Source organism: Apis cerana, linkage group LG7 (assembly GCF_029169275.1).
Source record: "Apis cerana isolate GH-2021 linkage group LG7, AcerK_1.0, whole genome shotgun sequence".
In the NCBI taxonomy this organism is placed as follows: domain Eukaryota; kingdom Metazoa; phylum Arthropoda; class Insecta; order Hymenoptera; family Apidae; genus Apis; species Apis cerana.
The window spans coordinates 3,719,265-3,737,723 of record NC_083858.1 but is presented as its reverse complement, the minus strand read 5'-3'; the positions used below and the strand labels follow the sequence as shown (position 1 = coordinate 3,737,723).

At 22.0% G+C, this 18,459-nt stretch overlaps 1 protein-coding gene across 1 annotated transcript in view; it reads right to left on the bottom strand.

Annotated features, from left to right (window-relative positions):
• Window positions 1–738: 738 nt before the first annotated feature.
• LOC107998470 (uncharacterized) overlaps window positions 739–18,459 on the bottom strand; it is a 110,690-nt gene continuing 92,969 nt past the window's right edge. The window contains exon 6 of the mRNA XM_062077700.1: window positions 739–1,131. Coding sequence (XP_061933684.1) covers window positions 943–1,131 — 189 coding nt within the window. The 3' untranslated portion in view covers window positions 739–942. The remainder of the gene's footprint in view (window positions 1,132–18,459) is intronic.

The window sequence follows — 18,459 nt, the reverse complement described above, 5'->3', positions numbered from 1 at the left end:
TTAATACTTTCAGTAAAATTTTATATTTTTATTTATTATTTCAATATTTAAATGAGTACCATTATAAAAATACATATATTAATTTAAGAAATTAATATTTTTCGTTTGTATAATTGTATATAATATGAAAAATATTTTCATAAAAATATAAAAGTTTCATAAAAAAATTCTTCAAATAATAAAGTTAAAATAAAAATTATATTTAGTTAAAAGAAATAATCTTGATCGAACTATTGACTTAGTTTATACTTAATTCATTTTAATGCAAAAGTAAATTATTTAGATCTTAACAAGTCGATATTTTTGTATATTATCTTTTACTTATTTCGATGTTTAAATTGACTATCTAAAATTTTATCTCACTAATATTAAGACTTTGTATCAGTAAGAATTGTCTAGAATGATTATTTTGACAACATATTTTTAAAAATATCAAAATTAATAAAGTCCCGATTTTAATTAATTTAAAAAAAGAAATAGTTAAAGTGAATTTAAACTAACAAAAAGAAAAAAAAATAATAAAAATAAAAAAAAAATAATCAAAGTAAATTAAAATTAGAACAAAAATTAAATAATAACAGAATAAGAAACAATTTAAATAAGACCAATGTAAAATCATAGAAAAAAAAACTAAACACAATTTAACAAAAAAATACAACAGTATTAGTATATAATAATAATAAATATTAATAATATATATTTATACATAATTACAATAATATATATAATAATAAATATACAATAAGAAATGAAAGAATATAAAAATAATCAAAAATGAAGAAACAAAAATAGATATAAGAAAATACAAAAAAAAATTCGAAAATATTAATAAGAAGAAAATGAAATTAAACAAAACTAACTTAATTCAAGGAGAAAATTTAAATAAGCAACAAATCGATCACTATACCGCATAAAACGATCCACCGCATAAGGAAAGAGGAATTAATACCTCGAGTCTCTTGCCGCATTTAATCTTACTTTTTTTCCCGATCCCATCGGGAGATTACGCTTAATCAAACGCGTTCCGCATTCACGCAGTAAATCGTAGCTCGTCGACTCGTTCCGCAAATGATACTCTGGCTGTTGTATTCCTGAATCCATGACAATACTAGCCAAGTCCATTGAATTTTTCTGTGAATAAAAGACACCGTGTACATGCGTTGAAAAGCGTCCAATCGCGCTGTAAAATATACGCAGGCGGAATAAACGAAGAATAACGAAATCAACTATGATTTTCTTTTGAAAGCATGCCTGTAGCCGGAAATTTAATCATTCGAAAGTATAATACATTACGTTATGACGATGCTTTATTTCGACCAATATGGGTAATGCATTCGCCCCAGTGAAAAAAAAAACTTAGAGTTGAAATAACGGTATTAACGATTAATGATCGATATTTTCCTTCGAATAATTCCTGCGACAGGAATAAAAGTTTGATAAATATTTGCAATTAATTTTCAACCAATCCGTTTTTTTAACGATAAAGTATAGTTACAGTTTTTGATCATTGAAGAGAATTTGGAAAGGGATAAATTAAAAAAAGGGAAAAGAGCGATTTTTAATTTATATGCATTGAATGATAAAGATTGAATAATTTTTAATTGGTACTTTTAGATTATAAATGTGTTTATTAGAATAATGTGAGCTAAGATACTTTATTTGCGATATTAAAATATTATTCGAAACATTTTCTCGTAACTTGCTTTTATATTTCGATAATAATAATATTTTTTTTTACTATATAATGGATACTTCTTTCTTCTTAATTATCAAACTTTCATTAATTCTAATTAAAAGGAATTTCGCCTAAATATTTTCATTATATTTTCATGATATAAAAAATATTACAGCGCCATTTAAATGATTTTAATAAAGAAAATATCTTGGAAAAGAAATTTTTTTGTCATTATTTCCTAATTATTTTAAAATCATTATTTTTTATTTAATATATTTTTTATATTACATTTTTTAATGAATGAAAAAATATATTTGAATATTTTTTTAAATGGTTCCAATAATGCGATAAAATTGTTTTATATAGATTTTATTGGTATATAAAATTATTACTTGTGTTATAAGTGGCGTGATATCCATCAGTAACGACACATTTTCCGACATGAATAATTACAGATGCTCTTTCGGTTCTTTACATGAAACAACAGTATAAGGTTATATAATTATATAATTCATCATGTTTCCTGGAATGATAGATCGTTCTTCGTACACTTTTTCTTTCAGTTTTTCTCAAAAAAAAAAGTCAGATTTAAAAGTACTTGCTATGCTATTATATGCATTATATATTACATGCAATAATTTAAAAATTTTTTATTTAATACCTGAATAAATGACTTTTTTTAATTGATTTTTTCTTTAATATTCATGAATAATGAATTGATTATGGTATTATATAGTCATATAAAAATATCATATTTAATTTTGGTAATGAAATAAGATTTAATTATTTTATTATTTAAAATTCTACATCAAGTATTTATTATTCACAGAATTATTTACCTATTTACTTGTCCATCATCTTATCCACTATTAATTTTCTATGAACCACTAATGCGTATCTCCAAGATTTATCAAGCCATGATTCATAAAATAAATTTAATTACAAATAGAATTTTATAAAAAAATGTCAAATTGTTACAACAATATTAACTTTTTTATTTGCTATGATCTTTAAAATCAATCTCTTCAAAAGTATCGAATATTAATAGCTTATATAACAAAATATGTTATATAACTACTGTGTTTAAAAAAGAATTAAAAAAATAAAGAGAAAATATTTTATAATACCATATAATATTTTTTCTGTTATATAACAAATCATAGAACTTATCATATAATGAACAAGAAAATGTGAAACGAAGAATCCTTTTCTTTATTTTTTTTTTTTTATTTCATATACAGTGACTATTATAAAATTCAAAAATACAAATTTTTTTTATAATTTTCAATGTTAAAGAATTATTCTCTCAAAATAAAAAAATTATATTCGGATATATTAAACTTTCTAAATTACGATTAAGAGAAAAGTAATTCAAACTCAATAAATATTTAAGATAATAATAGATAATTGCAAATCTTTATGAAGATTGATATATCAAAATATTGTAAAATTCAAAATTTTATATTTGTTAAATAAATTTGAAATAAGTAAAATGATTCTAAAAATTTTTTCGAATTTTATATAGTTTAAAATATATATAACATATTTGAAAAAAATTTCTAAGATCAAAAATAATCTATTAACGCGGAATGATTATGATAATTCTATCGAATAGAAATCAAATTATTTTTATAATTTAAAATTAATTATTGATTCTGCAATCACGTTTTTTAATGTTAAATAAATTATAATAACTATACAAATTTATTTACATTGATATTTTATAATTGACATAACTCAAAAACAAACAACATTTTTCAAGGACAATTGAAATTTCCTACCTCAATCGAATATAATTGAATTTTTCTAGCAATGGTTAATTTAAAAATAAGCAAAAAATAAAGAATAAATTTTTTTCATTTAAAAATTTTTTCATTTAATAATTTTTGTGAAAATCGAATTTGAAATAATTTCTTAATACGTGTTCGATATAATTAAATTTTATTCTATACTTTTCAATTATTTTATATAATATATGTAAAATAATTTATTAAATTTATTGAATCTATGATAATTAATTCGTATCCAATCAGAAATTAGCCAATTTTATTTGTACTTGAAAAATTTTCAAATTGAATTTATTCGAAAATAAATTCTCAAACGAAAAAATCTTTTTTTTTTCTTTTTTGATAAATTTTTACATATCGAATCATCATTTGATTTTTATTAATTATATGATATTTTGTATAATAGAATATAATTGTATAAAAAAATATTTTTATATAATATGTATTATTTTGCAGAAAATAATATTTATATCCAATTAATAAATACTTATAATTCGTCGTAAATTAAAAATTTTTAATCAAATTAGAAACCTGAATCTATATATCTATATATTCTTGAAATTATATAAGTTTATAATTAAATAATAATATTTATAACTGATTTATTTCAATTTCGTAAAAATCTGGTAATATATTTTACTTTCAAAGGAGTTAATAAAAAGGAAATAACGTTTTCAATTTATTATTCTCAACTTTGATTAAATTTTTAACTAAAAAAATGCATATAATGAAAAATGTATGACTGTATTTTGAATTACTTTGCATTTATTGCATTTATCTTTCGCGAAATACGTGCGTGTAACTTTATTCGAGAATTGTGGGAAAAAAAGTTCTATTTTAAATAGATATACGGATTGAGAGCAAACAAGGCAATGAGTTTTTATCATCAACGAACATAATCCAAGGGACTGGGACTTTGAATTTTAAATAGCTTATTTTGCAAGTCTGAAATTATTATTGTTCTTTGTTACGAATGTATGCCGTTTTTTAAATTTTTCATTATTGATATAACATAACTGAATATATAGAAATATTCAAAAGAAAACGAATCTGATCAAACTTTATTTAAGATGAAAATAAAACCAATTTATAATAAATTATTTTAAAATATAAATATTATTTTCTGTTTTTATTTATTTATTATTTATTCATTATATAATTATATAGGATAATATATTCGTGGAATAATTTGGAGTATTAATTTTAGAGATTAAAAAAAATTCCTTTACAAAAGTGTTGGTTAAGATTTATTTATTAAATTATAATCAATTGAAATTTGTATAAAATCACTTTGTCTCTATTATATTATCATTTTCGCGCTTCGTTTTATTTGATACGAATATAAAATGTGTTTACAATTTGATATATCTTTAAAGATTAGTTTTTGTATTTGTTTTGGCCTATAGAATCAATTCTCCAAAGCTATGAATATATTAACACTCTATACACATACTTAAAAAACAGTATAATAAAAGATAATCATGAAGTTTGTGTATACGTTTGAAGAAAAATTTAATTAATTTTTATAAATTAATTCATTCTTATATAATTCACATTATTATTTCCAGCATAATTTTTTAATAAAGCTTTGAATAACTTATGAATATTTTATTTTAAATATTTCAAATAAAATAATATATATAAGTATATATAAGTATATAATTTACTATCTATAAAATTACTAAGTGAGAATATAAAAATTCGAATTTTTTCATCTTTAACTCAAATATTTTTAATTATTTCTCAGGTTAAGCACGAAGTCAAAGATACAATCTCTACAAATTATAAACTAATTACATTTAAAAAAAAATAAAATATAGTTATAACGCAAACTAGAAATATTTTTTATAAATCATTGTTGAGTTATTACCTTTCAAATTTTAACGCTTCGGTTCTCAACAGCACTCAATGTATTATACAAAAATATCGTTGGACTTTGTACAACATGGTAACTCAAAAAGGAATTGATTTTATGTATATATATTTACATGTTTAAAATAGCATAATTTAAAAGTGACTATTTTTCAATATATCTTCCTTTATTAAAAAAATATTTTTATAATCTGTGTTGAAATTGTTTTTTCATCTTCTTTAGCATTTCATATATTATCGTAATTCTTTTATATTAAATTGATTGCAATATTTCTAATATTTCTTTTAGATATTTTTATACGAAGAAATTTAACAAACAATTTAGCTATCTTGATGACTATAATATTGATTTGCCACATTTAATCCACTTATTTTGAAATTTTTCATTTATTCAATTTTGTATGTTAATATGTCACAGACGCACAATAAAAATACACCATATTATATAATAGTTCATATTTTTTCTTTTAATTCTATATTGATCAAAAGTTATGATATATCTGATTGATTTTTCTACCCTATATATTATAATGCTAAGATTTAAAAATTGTATAATAAGTAAACTTTAAAAATTAATAACGTAATTAGAGTTTTAAATATGCCTTAATATTAGAGAAAAAAAATAAATAACAACAAATATGAAATTCCATATAAACACTTTGCAAACAATTGCGACCAATCACACTTTCCAACATTATTTTAAGATCAATTATTATTATATATCTCGCTCTCGATATTGTATTTGATTTATTTTTTGATATTTTTTATATGATATGATATGTATGATGTATTATAAAAATAATGATTTAGTATTATTTCCGATCATTTCCGTTAAAATATTTTAATTCAATTATTAATTTAACTTATAATTAAAATAAAATCAACGAAAATAAGTAAAAATAAAAATAAATTCTAATAAAATCAGTTAACATATATCAACATAATCATGGAAATCTTGGATTTGAAAATTAAAAAATCTGAAAGAAAATTCTTGAATATCTTCGGATGTTTTAAAAAAATTTGGTGTTCGCGAGATCTATAAACAAAGATTTATTCAGTTATAGAAGTCCTTTCCTATTTTTACGACTAACTTTTGAACAATCTGAACTAGTCGGCATGTATGATTTCATATTTCTACCATACTTTGCCCTAATTGAATCTTAACATTATATGTTCCAGACACGGTTGACTCAACGATGAGTAACATTGTTCTGGTTCGAGGAGGCCTGTAAAATACTCCCGCTTGTCTTGACATCTTGTATACAAATCATCACCAAGAGAGGAACTTGGGTAATAGTGCGCAAATCGAGCACTGCGATATTATTGGTTATTGGTATGCTCCCCATCGGAAAACTATGACCCTCCCAATTGAACTAGGAAGGTGTTTTTTCCGCGTTGGACACGATTATCTATCGTCACTTCCAAATAGAATCTTATGGTGATCACGTCGTAGTCCGATTGCCGGATACGACAATTAGTTTGTGAACACATCGTGCTCTGACCGTCAGACACGATTACGTGAGCGACATTATGAGAGACTGCTTTCCAATAGACAAGCGCTCCGCACGAGTAACTTATATACAGTCCACTAAGAAGTATTACTTATTACGACTAGTCGAAAAGACAGTCATAATAAGTCATTAGCTTATACCCGTCAAATTAGTGCAATACTATTATTGTGGACACGAATGTGTGAATAGAATAGAACATCTGATTTATTAATATGTATGTATAAAGAGTATAGAAAGCATGCATCAAATTACGAATCAGTTTATTAGAAGTTTGGTAGAAATAAATCTAAAAAAGAAAATTTATTTTTCTAGAAAATTTATATTGAAAAATTTTTCAAAATCAATTTTTTCTTTTTGTTTATTTGCATCATATTCTCATATACTCATAACGAAAATCAAACTTAAAGAATCGTATCGATGCAATATCTTGAGAAATGATATTAAAATTGTATTAATTTTTAACTTTTGAAATTTTTAACATTTGAAATTAAATTATAAGTAACACATTACTAATAAAACAGGACTTACTAATAAAACGGAATTAGTTTGAATATGATGGCATATTGCAAAATAATTATGATTTGATGCTTTGATTTTATTTAGAAGATAAGAATGATAAATTTGTGAATAATTTTGTTTTTTTAATAGTATGAATAAGTAAATAAATTCAACTAGATTAATATAATATTTAATAATGTTTGCTTACATATTTATAATAACTTTGATTAAAACTCTGCATCATAACGTAAGGATTACATGTTAAATATTAAGCATTCTATTGATTCTGACATTGGAAAAACTGCTTTCATACATAAATAAGATATTTTTAAGAAATCAATCCATTTACAAAAAAATAAAACTATCTTTTTTGTTTATAATGATTTATTTCTTATTTTGTGTTTCAATATATTTTATTATGTGTTGAAGAACCATTATTTTCCTGCTAATCTATTCAAATACAAAATATAATATATTATATTATAAATAATATACGAGAATTATAATTTCTTTGAAATATTTGATCCTTATGATGATTAAAATACTATAAAATCGATAAAAACTAAATTTGATTAAAATCATTTTTTATGTATTCTATACATAATACTTCTATTCTAATAAAAATCAATCTAACTCTGACCAAAATACGACTGCATATTTTTAATATTTTTCAAAACAAAAAAATCTAAATTTTATTGTTTCATTCTACTATCTTTTAACTGATTATTTCTCAATATATAAAGTGATACTATTTTTTTAAACTTCTTTTTTTATATTCATAATAATTATCCAAAAGTATCATGTATCAACAGATTTTACAATATAAAATAGAAACTTTTCAACAATTCTAAGGAATTCATAGGTGTAAGGATTCAGAACCTGGAGGAAATTTCACCATTATTCACTGGCATAGGAAAAGTGGATATAAGGTCTCGTTGGGATTCGATTTTAGAATCGGAAAGTAGAATATTTTCGAAAGCATTATTGTACACTTGGGAAGTAGTATTACGGACCAATTCCTAAAGTAGAATTATTCATTGAAAAATTCTATAAATAATCGAATAATATCTTGGCACTTAACCAGGAATGCTGAAAGAAAATAAATAGGATCGAGTATTTTTAAAATCTTTTAACATATATTATTCTCTTTTCTAGTGTATCTTATAGAAAATAAATAAGATTAAATATTTTCAAAATCTTTTAGCGTATATTATTCTCTTTTCTTACTATATTAATCGTAAAATATAATTAATAATTAATTAATAACGGATAAAAATAATTTTTAAGTCGTTAAAAGATTCCTTAAATTCGTTCGTATTATTTAATAAAGAATATTTAATAAAGAATAAAATGAAAAAAATTAATGAAAAGAATTAAAAATAAAATTAAAAACAAAATGTCGAGTTTAACTTTATTTTAAATTGCAAAAAAATTAAAAAGCGATTGTGGAATCTGATTCTCATATTAAATATTTCAGATATAATTTGACATTGCAAGAACGTTAATCTTTCATGCATTTATTTATTCGCACAAATATTGCAATTGGAATATTGTCAATTGAATTTAATATGATGTATATTCAATTTTAACTCATCATGGTCCAACACGAAACAAATAATGACATCAAATTTTATTAAATATATATATATATTAATTATCAATTATTGAGAAATGACATTATTATATTTCAATAAATAATATGAAGGAATTCATAATTTCCTAAACAGAAATTGAGATTATTGCTCTATCAAATAAAAATATTCAATTTTCGGAAACTTTAAAAATTCATAAGATTGATATCGCATTGTTTATATAATTTGTATAATTTTATCAAATAACAAATTTGAATAAATGAATTCATTTATTGAAAAATATGGGCAAAGAATATGAGATCAGTATTATGCATAACAAAATTTATAATTCGTTTAAAAAATTTTATTTAATCTTCATTCATGAAGTTTCATTATAATTTTAATAAAGTTTCCATGCATATTTTGAAGTATAGTACGTGTAGATTATTAATTAGAAGTTTTCTTTGATAAAAATTATTCTATTAAGCTGCAACATTTTCTGTAAAAATTAAAAAAAATTCTCGAAATATTTGAAATGTATATTATCAAAATTCGCCACATCTATTTTCTGAAAAATATTGAGATATTTATTACAATTTGACATTCTTGATTTTACTGCATCAAAGACCAGTATGAAAACTGATTTGAATATTTCAATTGAAAATCAAAATTGTTATCAAAAACCGTCGCGTCGACAATTGTTTCATCTTAAATATCTCCATGTTTATTATTATATTCTAAAAAGTATATATAAAAATATATAATGTATTTAAAATAAAGTTACATCTATCATGAAATTGATATTGATACAATTAACTAAAGAAAAACAAATCAAATACATTTAAACATTATTTAATTAGTATTTTAATAAGTTTAATTTGTGAAAAGATATTTATGTCAAGTATTCCATTTCCGGATATGTTAATCTAGTGAAGAAAACATGCAAAAATATGCGAGAGAAAAATGTTGTAATGCGAATCAATAAAACTGATATATCAAAAATTAAAATTAAGCGTGAAAAATTACTTGATATTGAGATTTCGAAAAAAAATTGGTGATAATTAAAAAAATTAAAAAATATAAATTACAGATTTGATTCACGATTTTAAACAATTATATGAACAAAAATTAAAGAAATATATTTAATTGTTTAACTATTTAATACAAACTTGTAGTTAATGTTGAAAAAAAAATTATCGTTTTTCATATCTTTAAATTATTTATTATTATAAGTTAAATATAATTTTATTTATTATTTAAACTCTTTTTCATGTTTCAATTTAAATAAGTTCACACAAATTTAATTAATACTTATCATTAATTATTTTCAATTCATTTTGCAATTTTAGGTTAATGATAAAACTTATATCATTATTAAAAGTTTCTATGTGATAACAATTTATCACTAATATTTCAGAAATTATAAAAATATTTTTCAAATGAAAATAATATTAATATTTTGTATTGCTAACAATATGTTTAAAATTTTATTTTTAATATTCGAAAAAAATTCCTAAATATTTCTATCGATTTAGAATGAATATAACCAGTTTTGATATTATATTTCTCATTTAATATTCTGATTCTAATTATTCTAATTATTATTTGCATATATTTTAAAAAGAAATTATATTTCTTTTAACTGAACTGTTAAAAAATATTTCAAAGTGAATACAATAGATAAGAATTAGAATGAAATAGAAAATAATTTAAGAGAAATGATAAAAGAAATAAGACATGATAAAAGAAAAATAGAAAAATAGAAAAATACAAAGAAAAAGGAAAATCAGATGTTCGCAAGCAAATTTAAAAAAAAAAACAAAACAATTAAAAACAAAAAAAAATAATCGAAAGAAAATATCAAATTATAAATCAAATTAAAAATAATATCAAATTAAAAATAGCAAAACGTTTTAAAGAACACGAGAAATGTGATCGATAACTATTTTGAATTAAGTAAGCGCAAATATAATATAATGCAGTGATCGTTACATCGAAACAGAAATGAATAAGAGGCATTTCAGGTTTTCAATGAGAAATAAAATTATAAATTTAAATGATTTACAACTATTTTTTCTTTTTCGTAATTATGATAATTCAACAGAAAACTCGAACGAAATATTAAAACTTAGAGGATTCTGGTTGCCAAATAAAGTATCGATTATTGTGTCCTTGGCCTCCTTTCTCCTACATTAAATTATAACAATTGTGTTCTTTTCCGTTTATGATGTCCGTTTATGATGCCGCATATGCGACAGAAGGATATGCGACAAAATATACGCTTCAGTGTACAGCATTGAATGGATGTTCACGAAATATCATCGCCGCCGTATTGGCGCAATTTGCATTCCTCATGATGCATATTTCGATGTTATGTGTATACAATATTTCTATGCGTGCATAGAAATAAAACAAGAGTAGTTTAACTGGATATATATCGAATATCTCAGGGATTAAAGTAATAAAAAAATGTTTTCACAAAAATTATTCATTAATAATCAATTAGTTCAAAAGAAGACATTATACTATCCAAATAATTTTCTCAAATAATGAGGGAAATTTCAAAATGTCAACTTTGAAGATTTATAATTTATTATATTTGAATAATTATTATATTTTAAAATTTATTGTCAAATAAATGATTTATAGTAAACATATATAACAAATATATTATACTATGAAAAAGCTGTTTATTTCGAATTTTGATCAACTTTTTCTCGAATTTGATTATTGTACATTGAGTTCGTGTCTCATGCTACGTATTTATATTTTATGATATATTGCATTGTGAACAAAATATTACACGGTATATATCTCTAACATAATACATAATGAATAAATATTGCAAATGTGACAATAATAAATTTTTAATTTCTAAACATTATAATATTTAAAATTAATTTTAAATTTTATGTCTTATTTATTGTATAATAATTTTTAATGATGCATTGTTTTTTACAGAAAATTATTTGAGTTTTTAAAACATTATTTTTTGATAAACAATTATGGACATGATATTTGACACAAAAACATATTAATCAAAATACAATAATTAATTTTTCGCTTTTTTAAACCTATATTATGCGAATCATAAATTCTTTTTTATTTTCATTTTTGTTTTTTAAACAATTTTTAAATATTTCACTTACGAAAAATTCTAATTAACAAGAAAAACATTAAATTATATTTTGGAATATATTGGAAAATATAAATAAAACAACAATAAAAATAAATAAAAATAATATTAAAAGACAATAATCATAAAAACATTTTATGTGCAGATACGTATCACAGAAATTTAAAAGAAAAATAAAAGATGTAGAAAGATTATTATTACAAAATTAAAAAAGTCGCACGATCGATCAAATTAATAGTAGTATAAAAACATTAATTCTTATTTAATTCCTAAAAATAATAAAAAATAAGTCAAAACTAGTCACTGTAGCTCTATCATAAATCTATCTTAACGATAAATCTCTGACATAAATCTTTATTCAATATATCCTATCTCTCTATTCCAAATACTATTTCAAATATCTTTCATAACAAAGATTTATGTATAAGAACAATCGTCTTTTCAAAACTTATCGAACTCATTATCATTTCATGGCAATTAATCGCGCACATCTCATTGACGATAAAGAAATATATATAATCTTGAAAATTCAACGAAGAAAAAATAAAAATATTTCTACGAGGCACATTTTAGAATAACACAAAATTCGTTTTCAGAATCTTCCCTCTACATTATTCTTTCATTTTCAATAAAGCAAAATCCCCACGTTCAATCCCTTAATGATATCCAGCTAGCAATAATACTATATTTGATACACCCTATAGATTTCCTCTACAGGAGTCTCCAGCCAGGAGGAATTGCGGTGTCCCGCGAGGGGGATGACAGTTTCCGGCGATTAACTAAACTTCGAATCGATATATTCACGCGCATGAAAATCGGCTGGCTCGCCTTTGTCCCTCGATCGCGGATTTGTTGTAATACCTCCGGGAAACTCGTAAATTAACGGCCCAGTCTCGACTTTCGAGCGGTATCACGCGCGCGACAGCATAACGCCGGATAAACCTGTATGTTACAAACAAAACGTGATTTCAAATAAAAAAAAAAAAAAAAAGAAAGAAAGAAAAAAAATAGATAACTAAAAATATAGGGTAAAAGAGAGAGAGAGAGAGAGAGAGCGGGAGCAGGAAATAAAAATCGATTTCATGAATGGATTTCTAACACGTCTGAAATGTATTTTATTGGCTGGGTTGTTCATGGTTTCTCGTTTTGTCTCGCTCACCTTTGTTCGCTCGTTTTTTTCTTCTGATCGATATTGTTTTTTAATAATAGCGTGGATAGCGATCTTTATTATATTTCTTTCTTCTCTTCCTTTCTTTTTTTTTTCTTTTTTGAAGAATCGGATTTAAACGACGTAATCGTTCGAGAAATTATTGCAGCAACAGGGGGATGCTTGGAAAAATATTCTTTGTTTTATCCGTGTATTATCGTAGCATTATTATATTTTTTTTCTCTGTTCTTCGTTGGTTTTTAATGTGTTTGTTAAGGAATAGTTTATGATTTATAGGGTTTATTATACGAACGTAATTTTTTTGCTTTTGAGATTAATATATTTGATACGTAATTTCGTTGTTATTTTATTGTAGTCAGGGAAATTTTTAAATTATGGAAATTTCTTTAACTCTCAATAAATTATTATCATTTACGAATCTTCGATCCTTCGATCGCAGACATTAGATATCGTTGATGGATAAGTTTTTTCTGATGTCAATTATCAACTTAATTGATATATTAATATACATAATTTTAAAAATAATTGCTTAACCTGCAAAAGTTTCTTCTTCCATTTATATGGAAAAAGAGATTCCCGTTAGAAATTATTTGCAATTAAGATTCGATAGAGTTTATATTTAAAAATTGTAATGCTCATAATTATGAATAAAATATTGTACAGTAAATACTTGCACATAGTTTGCAAATAAATCATACAGCAAAGTGCATAAAGTGTATCAAAATCATTCAATATATTTCCAAATTAATGTTAAGTATTTTTTTGAATTATGATTAGAAAATTTAGATATTACCATTTTGCAAATGTTGAATCAACAAATGATCCTAACAGTTTTTTCTTTTTTATTTTTGCATTATTTTTAATGAGAATCATTATATATTATGTTTTACAAGGACATATATAAAGTGATAATATATATAAGACATCTTTGGAAGAAGAATTCTAAATAAATACAAAAATGACGAAAATATTAACTTATTTATTAAGTTATAATCATTTGAAATCATTTTATTGAATCAGTAATAATCGATTACTATAATCACCAATCAAAAATTATATACAGTATAAATTCGAAAACATACAAATATTCCTATTATAATAGATTTTATTTTTTTATGATGATTTTTTTAAAAAAATCCATGCAAAATGAAGAAATAATTTGCTAATTTTAATTTTAATTGATACAATTTTTCAAGTAACAAATGGCAAGCTTGAATTATATACACGTGAAAATGGGGTTTTCAACGAAGATTTCATTATGTGAATGAAATAACTTATTATTCAATAAAATCGAATCGATTTAAAAATTATATTATTTAATAAAATAAAACAAAGTATAGAAATATAGTGTTAAAATAAGTTTTAAAGAAATCAATAATTTTATATTGATTATAATAAAAGTAAAATGTATTTTGAATCTATCTTCTTCAAAAATGTCTCACAAATATATTAATTATTATGATCAATTTATTTGAGATTATTTAAGATGGAAATTCTATTTGCTAATTTTATATATTTGCTATTATTTGATAAATATTTATTAATAAAATTATCGATTATGTCTAGTAATATAATTCAATATTATCTTATTGCGGAAATTAATTATTGATATTTTGATTATAATCTTGGTTATAACTTCTATTATCTATTCATAATACTATTAATAGATTTATAAAAATATTTTAATATAATCATATATTAAGTGATTTTTTACTAGATAATCAATTTTAATATATTTTTTTTAATTTTTATTAGATATTTTTTTAATCTATATTTAATAACCATTAAATTACGAGTTAATTGATCAACTGATTTGATTGTTCAAAGCAAAGATAACTAATTATAAAAGATATTCTTAAGTAATAATTAAATCAAGAAAAATGGGATAAATAACAAGCCACACGATTAAAGAAAAATAATAAATTTTTATTTCGAATGTATTAAATTACTTTACATTCGTCTCCAGAATTTTCCATTTCGTAAACAATATGATTTATTTATATATATACACCAATCTCTCAATTATATTACAAATAAATATTCTTTTCTATTTTCATCCTATCGTTTCTCGAGCTCGTACAAACTACAATTGAATCTCGATTTTTTTTATTTGTTATCTCAAATTCAACGTTCTTTAAACACTCGCGAAACGACACGACGTTCATTCTCTCTCTCTCTCTCTCTCTCTCTCTCTCTCTCTCTCTCTGCATATTATTCTTTACATTTTTTATATTATATATGTATATATATTTATCACTAAAACATGATAGCGCGAATAAAACGTATAAACAAATTCGCGAACGATAATATCTTTCAGTGTTAAAAATACGAACGATTTTAACGATGCACATATATACACAATTTATATTTCTTCCTTCGTTATTATCATAGTTTTTATAAATACAAAAGACGCACTCGTTTGCATTCACATTTCCTCATAAACATTGGCAGAAAGAACGTATACGTTCAATAATCGTAAATATAATTGGTGTATAGTACGATAAATAACACCTATGCATTATGGAATTAAGTTCTTTGTATATTCGAGATTTTCATATACTTCAGCATCGATACTAATAATTCTCGAATATTCATATTTCGTTACTTTACGTTCTTCGAGTAATTCGATCATCTCGTAACAATGGTTTTTCTATGTTATTCGCGAATAATAATGGGATTATTGCATACAGATTCGAATTTGATTAAATAATTTTGAATTTGTTGATAATTCGAAAATCTGAAGCAATAATATTTTTAAGTGGGTAATCTAACCTAACTTAATCTAAATGACATAGACTCAAGCCCTTTGTAAGCACTTACTGTAGTAAAGGAAACGATATCTTAGTATTATTAAATATGGTCAAATCTTGAATTACATGCTTAGTATACAATCTTCTCTAAATATACTAAATTGACTCAATTTTGTTAGAAATCATCGATAATATTAATAAAAATTAGATAAATTTAGATTTACCATTAATTTGGTTAACTTTTAATTGAGAAACTGTATTTCAAGGATTGACTAGAAAATTATTTAATAATTATTATTTTTATAAAATTATTATTATATGTATTTCAAATTTTGGATATGTTTTTATTTTGCGAGTTACGCATTAAAATTGATCTTATTACTATTCGCGAATAAATTATTTATCTTTTTGTCTTTTTTTTCTTCTTCTCCTTTACAACGATGATAGAAGAAGAAAAGAAAAATCGAGTAAAATGTCTTTATAATAATTTTTTAAATTTATATTTATTTTTAATTTTAATAGACACTTTAATAGACATTGCATTTTTCTTAAATAAAATAAAATCAGACAAACCAGATAATAATCAATTATCCAATTATCAATAGCTCTGAAGAGAGAAAGAAATTTTTTTTATTTATTTTAATTCTTGATTAAATAATATGTCGCCAACAATCGGAAAATTATAAAAAATTCTATTCTATTCATTTATATATAATATTTTGTATTAATTGATTTATATTTAATGAAAAATTATTATAATTTATATTTTTTTATTTTTGTAACCAACGATGTATTTACGTTGATATTTTTTCATTGAACGACATTTTGTTATTAAAAGTTTTTTAATTGAATTTCATTTTTGTTAAATTAACGTGAAAGCATATATTTTATACATATTTTATGCATAAAGTGAACAGAATGAAATGTTATATTGATATATATATAAAAGTTTCGACTGATTTTATTATAAACAATAAATTATTTAAAATATCTTATAAAAAAATAATTTACCGATTCAATACTTATTATTTTCAACGACCTTTTATCGTTCTGATAACAATTCTTTTATAAAAACTATTCGATTTTCATTCCAAATATTAAGATATAATTTTTCAAAATTTTTCTTTCTTTGAAAACTGAAAATTTAAAATTTTGTGATATGAAATAGTAATAAAAGTAATAATCCGATAGAAATTTTTTTAATCTATCTAACAATTAGTATTTAACAATTCTTAAATATAGAATTGCAAAAAAACAAACTTTTTAAAATTCTTGTTCTTTTCTCAAATATAAAATTTTGAAATTTTGTACTTGAATCTCGAAAATTACCGATCACAAATGTCAATTTCTTTTCAAAATACATTTATTGTATCATATGTATACAAAATTCATAAGGCAATTAGTCTTCTATTTTAAAGAAAATTGTATATGTACATATTTATACAGATTACAAGTATCAATTAAATATTTTAAGTATAATAACTATTTGTTTAAGTATAATAATAAATTTTTAAATTTTTGAAACAAATATGATAATTATTCGAAATCTTTTAATTAGGAATATATATTAACATCGTTATCTTTATATTCCAATCTTTTAATTAGATTCCAATATTTCAATTAACTTTTTATTCTTTCTTGAATAAGTCACTTTCGTAGAATAGTATTTTTTCAATTCATTTTTCTTTAAAATTTCACAGACAGTCTTTTCCTGAGTTTTTCTTTTATTTTAAAAATTATTATAGGAGAACGTTCGATTGATTCGTTTATACATAAACAGCAAAATTAATTTATTGAATGACAATGAACTATGACAAACTATGACAATAGAAGAAATATACGTAATAATAATATATCATATTATCATTAATTAAATCCATTTTACTTATTTTTATGAAATATTTTTGTCCTTAGACATCTAAATAAATTTTTAGATATTTAAACGAATAATAATAATTATCGAATAATATGAATGATAAATCGTAATAGATATTATGTTTTCTTTACACTATATATAATTCAACATGTTACAATATACATTTATAATATTATTGAACTAGCAATGGCAAAAATATATATGTATCTGCGATAAAATATGAAGAAATTGGCGAGATTATTGAATTTTTTTTCTTAAAATCATTTTAACTTTCAAAACCTTTCATAAATATGCATAAATTCATAAATTCATAGACTCTCAACATTATACACTCATTCAAGGAATGTATCCCCATTATTTTCTATATCGAGTCACATTGTCTCAGAATCTATATATCTGCTTTTTAATTTAAAAATGAATTTAATCTTTCAAAGAAATAAAAATTGTAAAATGTTAAATATTTTTATATTTTATATTTATATTTTAAGGCTTCATATAAAATCTTAAAAATTTGACTTCCAATAAATATATTTTATCTGAATCATTTTACTATTTTTTCGCATTGTTGAATATTTTATTTAAAATACAGATAAAATATAACAATTTGAAAAATAA